We start from the raw sequence: 9,971 nt of genomic DNA, 5'->3' as shown, positions 1-9,971 counted from the left end.
GAGAGTAGTACGGTATTTACGCCACCACGTTACTTACATAATCACGTAGGTAGTACTGGCGGACGTTCGGACGATGCACCTCAGTCACTCGTTTGCTATCGCACGAGACTGAGGTGAATACTTTCTTTACCTACCTTTTATCTCCTTACTGACCTGTAGTAGCTGTGCTTGGTCCCGCTCTAGGTTAGTATTAATACAGTCACTCGTTTGCTATCGCACGAGACTGAGCTGTGCTTGGTCCCGCTCTAGATCCGTCAGACATCCCCTGGACGCCTTCCCCCCTCGCCGCGTACTCGCAATAGGATTCTGCTGCTGCACCTTCAGAATGGACTGTCAGTGCAGTCGATCTGTGTGCTTCTCTGCCCGGGAGAGTGAAGCCACTTGGTGCCATCACTGCACTCTCAGAGGCCAATGAGGATGATGAAGGACTTGAAGATGGATGGGATAGCATAGTCATGCCTGAGTAGATAGCCTTGTATTCTCTACAATGATGTCTTGACCTGTGTGTAGACCCGTGAGAGTATTGATACCTGTGAGAATCTCTCGTACCCGTGGGTAACCCGTACCTGCAGCAAAGGGTACCGTACCCTCACGGGTATGGGTAGGGGTATGCTTTGGGACACCCGAGGGTATACCCTTGCTCTGCACTAAGAAGAAATGTCCCCGTGCATGAACTTAATCACGTACAGTGTTGCTAAGAATGTGCATCTCTGCCTGATAGCAAACTTGTGCAATCTTTGTGTGCAGTCAGAGCTCATGTGTAGTGATCAGAAACAGGCACTAATACTTATGGAAACATACAACAGAGCCTGAAATTTGAGTTGCAGTAGCATGGTGCCCGAGCCATGGAGAATGCTTATGTCTGAAATGCCATTTGTGGCAGTCATTTACCATATTGGGAGGCACATGACGCCCGCGCCGGTAGGTTAGGTTTTTCAAACTCCGCTAGGACCTAACTGTGCTATCACTATAGCTAGACTGCCACGTAGACACCTTTTGCAGTCTTGAACTTATTTACGGTTAGACAGCCTGTGAGACGTGTACCGTAGCAGAATGTTCTCGTAGTACCTATGATATTCTCATCCTCGAACGCGTCGCGCAGGTCGCGAAAGAGCGTGCATCCACCTTTTTTGTAGTTCTCTTGCCATACCTGCAGGAGAAGCTGCGCAATAGCGGTGTGATCCATGCACATATCATGAGGAATGCAACGGATTGATGTCCTATAACTTTGATGGACCACTGCTGCTGATTCAGCAGCCCTCTCCTTGCTGATCAAGCCAGGTTCGCGGGCGTCATGGCGAAACTTATCGCGTCAGCATATGTCGAAATGAGGCCAAGACTATCGCCGACAAGATTCGACATGCATTCGCCGAGGCCAGGTGAATCCTTAAATATGCCCGCGATGAGTATCAGAAAGTGTCCCTGCTGAACCTGCATCAACCACCAGCCTACCATGCCTTCCGAGCAGAAAGCCCTTCTTCTCCAGTCCAAGCAAGGCTCCCTCGCGGTTGGTACAATTGACGTACCGAAAGCCGGCCCCGGCGAGCTGCTCGTCAAGACAGAGTCGACTGCATTGAATCCTGTCGACTGGAAGATCCAGAGCTATGGCATTTTCGCCACTGACTTTCCCGCAGTCCTGGGGACAGATGCAGCTGGTATCGTAGAGGAAGTTGGAGAGGGCGTGAGTGGGTTTGCCGTCGGTGACCGTGTGTGAGTTCTCTGTGCGTTGTTTGCGTGTCGACGGGAATCGCCGACTGGTTCTTTAGACTGACTGAAGGCAACCACGATAACGCACACGCCACTTTCCAGCAGTACTTCATCGCTGTCGCCGACATAACGGCGAAGGTGTGTAGCTCGGTGTACTATGCATCGACGCTTGTCTGAGCGTCCATTCCGAAGATCCCGAACAATATCTCATTCGATCACGCTGCTTCGCTGCCCGCATGCGTCGTAACCGCTGTGCTGGGCTTGTTCAACCAAGATGATCCGGCCAAAAGTGCGGCTTTGACGCCTTTCTGGGAAGAGAGTGGGAAGGGGAAATATGTCGGAAAGCCCATTGTAGTCTTCGGCGGTGCTACTTCCGTGGGTCAATACGGTGCGCACTATCTTAACAGCTTATACATCAGCGTGAATTAACCCTCAATAAAAGTGATCCAGGTTGCGAAGCTCGCAGGCTTCTCGCCCATCATCGCCACAGCATCTCTGCATAATACCGACCTCTTGAAGTTCTTCGGCGCGACGCACGTCCTAGACCGCAAGCTTTCCGCCTCTGAGCTCGTCGCCGCCGTCGGCAAGATTACGTCCGCTCCCGTGGAGTTGGTCTATGACGCAGTGAGCGAGAGTGACACGCAGAACGCTGCATACGATGTGCTCGCCCCAGGTGGTACTCTTGTGATCGTCCTAGAAGAGGCGGTAGACTCTGCGAAGAAGGTCGCAGAGAAGAAGGTCGTGCAAGTGTATGGAAGCGGACATGGTGCCCAGAACCGCAAGACAGCCGCCAGCTTCTTCAGTAGGTTCACGGCTCTGTTGGAACAGGGTGCAATTAAGGCACGCGAATTTGCCTTCTCCTCTTCATTCGCGTTACTGATGCGGCTATCTGGTGGTCAGCCGAACCGCGTTGAAGTTTTGCCCAACGGATTGGCAGGTATAGTCGACGGGTTGGAGAGGCTCAAGAATAACCAGGTTAGCGGCCTCAAGCTTGTCGCGCACCCTCAGGAGGGAACCGCATAGCCGTGTGTTAAAGGAGAGGTAAAGCAAAGATAGTAGCGCAGTTCCAGAGTTTTGTTGTATGAATAATGTGATTGTTTGATTAGATGAGGCTTAAGGTAGGTATGAACCTCAGGAGTGCGGAACAATTGCTTGAAGTCCGAACGTATACAGGCGATCCGAGCGCATAACATTTCAATGTACGTGGACGTCGATTTCCAGGTGAATATGGCGAACTGCGGAGCGGGGCTTTAGCCTGAACGTGGAGACCATGTCTGTCGATCCACTTGTGTAATTTGAACAGGTCTACCGACCAAGGACCTTGACAGTGCCGTCAAAACTATGTAATTGGAGGCATATCTACAAGATTCGAAATCACGGCACGGTTGTCCAAGACCTCAACTGGTCAAGTAGATGATCTAGCCTTAGCTTATTACTGTAATAACATGGGCGCTAACAAGGCGTTGAATGGGTCTTCCACATTTTCCTCCAGTTTCAACAAATTGATGCTCCTTCGTCTTAAACGACCTGTTATCACTCAGCCTTAGTACTAAGCCAGCACCCATCACTTTTTGGGCTCAGTAGTATCGATCTCCTACTGTTTTTTCTGTACCTCTTGGTCGGCTCAGGACTTGAATTCCATTTCCATTCTCAGAGAGTAAGTACACTGATGCAGGAGATATCTGTGCTGAGGTCTGCCGCGGTGTGAAACTGACAGCACGGACCTTGATTCTTCTCTATAGGGCTTCACATGAATGATGCTGCTCGTTCTGCCGTACGTCGTCCGGGACGTAGAACTCTCACAGACCAATATGGCCATCGCGCTATGACGTCGCAATATCAAACCAAATCCTAGGACTCACGGCATTCGATATCATGTGCGGCTGCATACGCGCCCACGACGCAATCAGTGAGTAATCTCATCCGTAAGTGCTTAGTGGTCGGTGCGATCTCTTGCGACCCATTCGATGCAGCAAGGAGCAATGCCTGCCTTGAACAAGGGCATGACTCTCGATATACCTGGACGCGAGTGCAAGGCAGTGTGTCAGGGATATTCGTCACACGCGTACGGTAAGTACCGTACTTCGTTCCTATAAGACAGACGCTGACTGCGTCACGCTGGCTTCGAATTTGGGCACAAGGTGCCATTGAATCTCAAATTATGACACGTCCCCGCGTTTCTGCCGCCCCAGAAAACGCAGAAGTGACCTGGGTTTCTTTTCATTGTTCCGCTTGCGTGCCCTCATTACCTTGGTATTCCACACGCAGAGGCACATGGTGCGTTTAGTTGACCCTCGCATGAATTTGTGGCATGTCTAATCTCATGGGTGCTAAGCTCTCGTTATCTCAGCCTGGCGAACTTCTCAGAGGTGCACCCGAGGGCAGAACCTTGATTGCGGAGTAGCCACCAGCAAATGGGTCAATCGTCCGAGCTTGGGAGCGTCCATTGACTACCATCGACCATGCCTGCCCAGCAGAAAGCACTCATCGTCCGGTACAAACAGGGTCCGTTTGTCATCCGAGCCGTCGACATACCGACCCCCGGCTTTGGCGAGTTGCTTGTGAAAGTCGAATCTTCCGCCTTAAACCCCGTAGATTGGAAGATGCAAACGCGCGGCATCTTCATCACGGAGTATCCTGCTGTCCTGGGCCTGGACGCTGCTGGTATTGTGGTAGGGTTTGGAAGGAGAGTATCTGGATTCGCTATCGGCGACAGAGTGTGAGTGGTGTTGCTCATTCTGAGGTAGGAATCCCATGTTGATGAGGATCATTTGCGTTTCGTCAGGTTTACCGAGGGCGCGTTCGATAACGCTCATGCCACCTTCCAGCAATATATTCTTGCTGACGCTGACATCACAGCAAAGGTATGCACCCAACATGCTATGTGTCCCTGCTTACCCCTTCGATGACTGCGTATGCAAGATTCCATACAAGCTTTCTTTCGATGACGCTGCAGCACTCCCAGTGAGCGTGGTGACAGCAGCGCTTGGTCTGTTCAATCGAGATGATCCCGCCAGCAGCGCGGCTATATTCCCACCGTGGGAAAGGGATGGACGAGGAAGTATGCAGGAACGCCAATGATGATCTTTGGAGGTACTACTTTAGTTGGTCAGATCGGTACGCGCCAAATGATCATTTACTGAACATTCCGACCTGGCTGAATTTTCCGATGGCAGTGATTCAGTTGGCCAAGCTCTCTGGCTTCTCTCCCGTCATAGTCACTGCATCTCTTCGCAATGCGAAGTTCCTGATATCCTATGGCGCGACGCACGTCCTAGATCGCAGGCTGTCTGCCTCAGAACTCCGATCCGCCGTTACCGACATAACATCATTACCTGTCAAGACAGTATATGATGCGGTTGGTTTGCGCGATACACAGAACGCCGCGTACGATATCCTCGCACCTAGTGGAACTCTCGTAGTCGTCCTCGAGGATGCAGTGGATCCTTCGAAGAAGACTCCGGAGAAGAAGATCGTGCGCGCAGAAGGAGACACTTACGTTGAGAACCGTAGGACGAGCGCAAGCCTAATCGGGCAGCTGACGTCTTTGCTGGAACGAGGTTTGATCAAGGTAAGCAAGATATCGTCTGTCTCTGCTGCTGTTTGTACATATGTGTTTTTAGCCGAATCGTGTTGAGGTACTGTCTAATGGGTTGGCGGGGATTCCTGAAGGGTTAGAGAGGCTCAGGAACAATGAGGTCAGTGGTCTGAAGCTCATCGTACGCCCGCAGGAGACCCCGTAGTTCTGTATTGAGCTCATCAACGAAGCAAAGAGATCCCATTTGCATTGGCCACACGGAGAAGTAGTGTGAATCTCGCAATTGGCAGCATCCACCGGATGCGCTGTACACGGTCTTCTTCCACATCGACTTTCGTAATTCTTGCGATTATCCATGGACCTAGTGCAAGATAAAGCTATCCGCCATTGGTAGCAGGGCATTGCGTGCCAGTGCGGAAGTGAAGTGAATGGGTCGACAGACCTTACTACTGATCCCGATTACTAACCCCAGAGGGCAGGGCTGTAGCAACGTAATGCGTCGCCCGATACATATCTGCGGTACATGATAGCACTATGATTGCAACATCCACTTACGTGGCCAAACCGCCAGCGGCAGAGTGACGTTCTGCGTCGGCAGGATACCTGTGGAAAGATACGTGGGTTGCACTTCTGCAACCATAACAAAGCGAGTTCATTGCCGCCCGAGTCTTGCTACTTAACTATCTCAGCTTCTCTAGGCTTTTTGTATTCAGATACTCATCGCATCAACCCCCCAACTTTGGGCCATGACCTTAACTATGTCTTCTCAGCAGAAAGCGCTTCTCCTTCAATCCAAGCAGGGTGCCTTCGCCATCGGGACAATTGACATACCAGCTCCAGGTGCTGGCGAGTTGCTCGTAAAGATCGAATCTACCGCCTTGAACCCTGTCGAATGGAAGATACAGGCATATGGCATCCTCGTTACTGAGTACCCGGCCGTCCTTGGATTTGATGCCGCAGGTCTAGTTACAGGTATTGGTGAGGGTGTTTCAGGGTTTGCCATAGGCGATAGGGTGTGAGCTATGTGTCTCGTTTCAAGGATGTTCCTCGTGTACTGATCAACAAGCACTGGCATTGGTTAGGTTTTCCCGTGGGCTTTTTAACACCAATGCGTATAACACTTTTCAGTAGTACTTCCTTGCAGTTGCCGAGGTGACAGCGAAGGTGTGCCCTGGACTTTTATGCATTTGCGCTCAGTCTTTAAACATCAATATTCGTCTAGTACAAAGTTCCGAACAATCTTTCGTTCGACCAGGCGGCTTCTCTCTCGGTGGGCGTTGCCATCTCTGCGCTTGACCTGTTCAACCAAGGGGATCCGGCTCGTAGCCCCGCTCTCTTCCCACCTTGGGAAGAGAGTGGGCGGGGAAAATACGCGGGGAAACCTTGGTGGTACTTCCTCCATCGGCCAATACGGTACGTATCGATTGGCATTGTGCAGTTCATGCAGATCGGTGACGCGTCGGTTTGGCTGTCAGCCATCCAATTTGCGAAGCTCTCCGGCTTCTCTCCCATCATCTCCACTGTGTCTGAAAAATGCAGAGTTCTTACACTCCATCGGTGACGCATGTTCTTGACCGCCAATTGCCTATCTCCTAGCTCGTCTCTACTGTCGCCGACATCACCGCAGCACCCATCGAGTTGGTTTTCGATGGATCAGTCTCGGCCTCGCAGAACGCAGGGTGGCGGAACCCTAGTGCTTGGTGATTCCGTCGACCCTGCAAAGAAATGTGCCAACAAGAAGGCTGTGTGCGTCTACGGGGATAGTCACGCAAACCGCAAGACCGGAGCGAGCTTGTTCTCTCACATCACGTCACTGCTCGAAAACGGCCTGATCACGGTTAATGGTGCTTGTTCTCTCTGCTCCTTGAGACCTGTGGATCAAGTTATACTGATACACCACCAGCCGAATCGTGTTGAGGTCTTGCCTAATGGATTGGCGAGAATTCAGGACGGCGAGGCGAGGCATACGAACAATGAGGCGAGCAGTGTGAAACTCGTTGTGCACCCTCAGGAGACGTTGCAGGCTTGTATTGGTTATGCGGTACGGATAAATCGTGCATCGGTATGAATAGCAAGTTCTTCTAAACATTTCTATAAATACATTGGAGAGACGGTCAGAGAGAGAGAGACAAAGATTCTAGTATTTTTACTTCGAGCAGGCGAGTATAGAGCGCCAAGGCACAGTACTACGATGATGCAGCAGCCTTTGTACATGAAGTCGGAAGGTTGGGGTCGAACAAAGTCGATGCCGCAGACCGGCGAGGAGTATCAGGTGATAATGTGGTCGGTGCAAGTTAAGAGTGCAGCAATACAGGAAGGGTCAAAGCAAGCAAATGACAAGGCATAAGGCTAAGAAATATACGAACTAGGGGGCCATTACACTAGGATGTTTGGTGATTAGTGTGTTGACACGGTTTATATGGTGACACGCGGCAGTACTCATCGAACATGGAGACGCCGTTGTGAAGCGCACGAGAGGACAGGGATTTGTCGCCCATAGCAATGAGGGACCGATCTTTTGGAGGAAAATCGGACTTCACAACCGCAATGACAGTGCGATTCTGTTCAGTAGTATGTACCGCACGACGTGCGGTAGTGTGCGCACATCCGCCAGTGGTGTAATGGTTGTGGGTATGCGTGGAGGTGGATGGCATTGTGCCCGAGAGGCATCCGGGCCTGCACCATTATGTAGGCCTGTCGAATGGCGGGCCAAGCTTCAGTTTCAGTGCAACATGTCTCAGGAAAAAGCTCTCTGAAGCGAGTCGGTGAAGTCCGGGTGTCTGCAGATCCTTCGTGCGCGTTGTAATGTCCGCAGGAATCGGTTCTCCATCATCTTCCAGGCGGAGTAGAACGGCGTGATTTCTAATCCGGTGAATGGGCCAGGGAAGGCAGCTGTAGTAGGTCTGAGGCTACTGGACCCCGCAGTGGGCAGAGCGATCGGGTCTTTGGTAGTGCGTGCAGTGTTTCATCCTGTATGGCATCATGTCAGCATGGTGTGTGCGTAGGGATAATGTTCGGGCAGTGCCATCATCAGGCTTCTTAGAGGTAAGGAAGTTGGTGGAGTGCACTGGCCTCGCCCGTCCGACGCAGTGATTAGAGGCCATCTCCAACGAACGCGACGGCGTTGTGGGTCCAGTCCTAAGGCTAAACATCTGAATGTTGACTATCCCTCCGGCGCCACCAATGCCTCGGTGCGAAGGACCTCCTCAGTCGTGAGCTAGTGTCAGTTTTGTGCTCAGAACTGGTCAAACTCACCATGAAGTCTAGAGCCACTGAATAGGCCCCCAGTCAGATAGACCAAAAATATAACCAGGTGGCGATGGAACTTGCTCTGAGAGCGAGGACAGAATTGCCACAAGACAAATAGCACAACAACACTAGTGTAAAAAGAACGCCTTCACTTTTGAGTCGGGAGTTGTTATCCGAGCAAGAAAAATAATTGACAAGAGCACAAAACTGGGCAAGCGTACCGAGGCGTGACGCGTCGGAACGCGTTCAGTACCAGTCACGATATAGGAGTCACTCTTCGTTCTCTGTGACATCCTCCTGATCACCTACATCTTATACGGGCGTGCTGCGATGATCACCGCTCGATTCCCCCTCCAATTGCTGCATAAATCCTTGCGGCAAATACTCGAGCTGAGGGGTATAAATAGGTTCCATGCACGGTCTTCCTCCACTCATACACAATCTAAGGTGAGTCCCCAGGCTTCGCCACGAACTCTGTCGTTCTTGTTGACGAATCCCGACCTGAGTTGTAGTCTGCGACTAATCCTTCACGTCCTAAAAATTGCAAGTTCGTAATTGGAACTCTCGACCCGCGTCGCGTAAGACCACAGGATTGCATGGACCTGAGCAGCCGCAATGTCCCCACTATATATGCTGCCCTTTCAGAAGTCCAGGGCCATGGTAGCATTCGCTATCAACTTCACCGGGGTTCAATCATATCATTTCCACCTAATACACGCGGATTTTTGTACTACTATTCTCCCTCACCAGAAACACCATTGGCGGGCGAAGTTCGTTTTCGCCTTACACAAGACTCCAGCCTCACCGATTTTGCGTCAGGGACGGATTTGTTGCTGGGAAATGGTGTACATTGGCGTATTCCACTCCTGTTGATAGCTTCCGCCTTGAGGTATGCGCCGATGCGAGCACTGCTACTGCGAGATGGGTTGGTCACACCGGATCTGGTGGATCGTTGCATTCGCCTGTATGCCAAAGACAGGCTCCTCCAGAGGAGTCAGATACTCCATTCGCTCGACGACACCATTTGGGTAGACCTTGGTCGCCAAGCGCCGACGTACCATCTTTTATTAGGACAGGACGAGCTCTATCGGTTCGAGCTGGCCCGCGTTTTCTACGATTCACGCTCAGGCAAGGTGACCGCGCCATATACCGGTGAGTTGGAGGTACGCACTCTGCTAAAATATGGTCCTCACGGCGTGCGCGCAGGGAGTGCCTTCTGCCGATTCGAGCGGACAGACGACAAGCCGCCCAGGCTCAGTTTGCGGATCCTCAAGATTTTGGAGCCGGTGAAGTGCGTCGATCCCTCTTACGACGGTTGGGTTTCTATGCCCAGAGAAGGCGAACTGCATGTACGTGACCATCAGGTGTGGACTGTCGACCTGGCGGCGAAGTCAGCCCCGCTGGCTGCAGTTCGACGGGCGTTGCAAGTGGAACGGGAAGCGTAGCAGTGAAGTAGTCGTGCGCCGCGAGATATGGT

At 51.7% G+C, this 9,971-nt stretch overlaps 7 protein-coding genes across 7 annotated transcripts; all 7 read left to right on the top strand.

Moving 5' to 3' along the window:
* Positions 1-1,453: 1,453 nt before the first annotated feature.
* SCP_1203160 (GroES-like protein) lies at positions 1,454-2,730 on the top strand (the record flags this gene model as incomplete). The annotated part of the gene is made up of 5 exons (XM_027763199.1): positions 1,454-1,710; positions 1,767-1,845; positions 1,900-2,095; positions 2,150-2,547; positions 2,608-2,730. 5 exons carry the CDS (start codon positions 1,454-1,456, stop codon positions 2,728-2,730), a joined length of 1,053 nt encoding a protein of 350 aa, XP_027619000.1.
* Positions 2,731-3,689: 959 nt separating this feature from the next.
* On the top strand, positions 3,690-4,100 carry SCP_1203150 (hypothetical protein; the record flags this gene model as incomplete). The annotated part of the gene is made up of 3 exons (XM_027763198.1): positions 3,690-3,777; positions 3,849-3,984; positions 4,043-4,100. 3 exons carry the CDS (start codon positions 3,690-3,692, stop codon positions 4,098-4,100), a joined length of 282 nt encoding a protein of 93 aa, XP_027618999.1.
* Positions 4,101-4,169: 69 nt separating this feature from the next.
* SCP_1203140 (hypothetical protein) lies at positions 4,170-4,616 on the top strand (the record flags this gene model as incomplete). The annotated part of the gene is made up of 2 exons (XM_027763197.1): positions 4,170-4,426; positions 4,493-4,616. The coding sequence occupies 2 exons, from the start codon at positions 4,170-4,172 to the stop codon at positions 4,614-4,616; spliced, it is 381 nt and encodes a 126-aa protein (XP_027618998.1).
* Positions 4,617-4,784: 168 nt separating this feature from the next.
* On the top strand, positions 4,785-5,519 carry SCP_1203130 (hypothetical protein; the record flags this gene model as incomplete). Its single annotated transcript, XM_027763196.1, has 4 exons — positions 4,785-4,824; positions 4,884-5,278; positions 5,331-5,405; positions 5,481-5,519. 4 exons carry the CDS (start codon positions 4,785-4,787, stop codon positions 5,517-5,519), a joined length of 549 nt encoding a protein of 182 aa, XP_027618997.1.
* A 484-nt stretch (positions 5,520-6,003) lies between these two features.
* On the top strand, positions 6,004-6,376 carry SCP_1203120 (hypothetical protein; the record flags this gene model as incomplete). Its single annotated transcript, XM_027763195.1, has 2 exons — positions 6,004-6,260; positions 6,328-6,376. 2 exons carry the CDS (start codon positions 6,004-6,006, stop codon positions 6,374-6,376), a joined length of 306 nt encoding a protein of 101 aa, XP_027618996.1.
* A 517-nt stretch (positions 6,377-6,893) lies between these two features.
* SCP_1203110 (hypothetical protein) lies at positions 6,894-7,313 on the top strand (the record flags this gene model as incomplete). Its single annotated transcript, XM_027763194.1, has 2 exons — positions 6,894-7,091; positions 7,149-7,313. 2 exons carry the CDS (start codon positions 6,894-6,896, stop codon positions 7,311-7,313), a joined length of 363 nt encoding a protein of 120 aa, XP_027618995.1.
* Positions 7,314-9,393: 2,080 nt separating this feature from the next.
* SCP_1203100 (hypothetical protein) lies at positions 9,394-9,939 on the top strand (the record flags this gene model as incomplete). The annotated part of the gene is made up of 2 exons (XM_027763193.1): positions 9,394-9,646; positions 9,701-9,939. The coding sequence occupies 2 exons, from the start codon at positions 9,394-9,396 to the stop codon at positions 9,937-9,939; spliced, it is 492 nt and encodes a 163-aa protein (XP_027618994.1).
* Positions 9,940-9,971: the final 32 nt, after the last annotated feature.

Source organism: Sparassis crispa (assembly GCF_003851025.1).
Source record: "Sparassis crispa DNA, contig_000010F, whole genome shotgun sequence".
Lineage (NCBI taxonomy): Eukaryota > Fungi > Basidiomycota > Agaricomycetes > Polyporales > Sparassidaceae > Sparassis > Sparassis crispa.
This window is presented reverse-complemented; position numbering and strand designations above follow the sequence as displayed.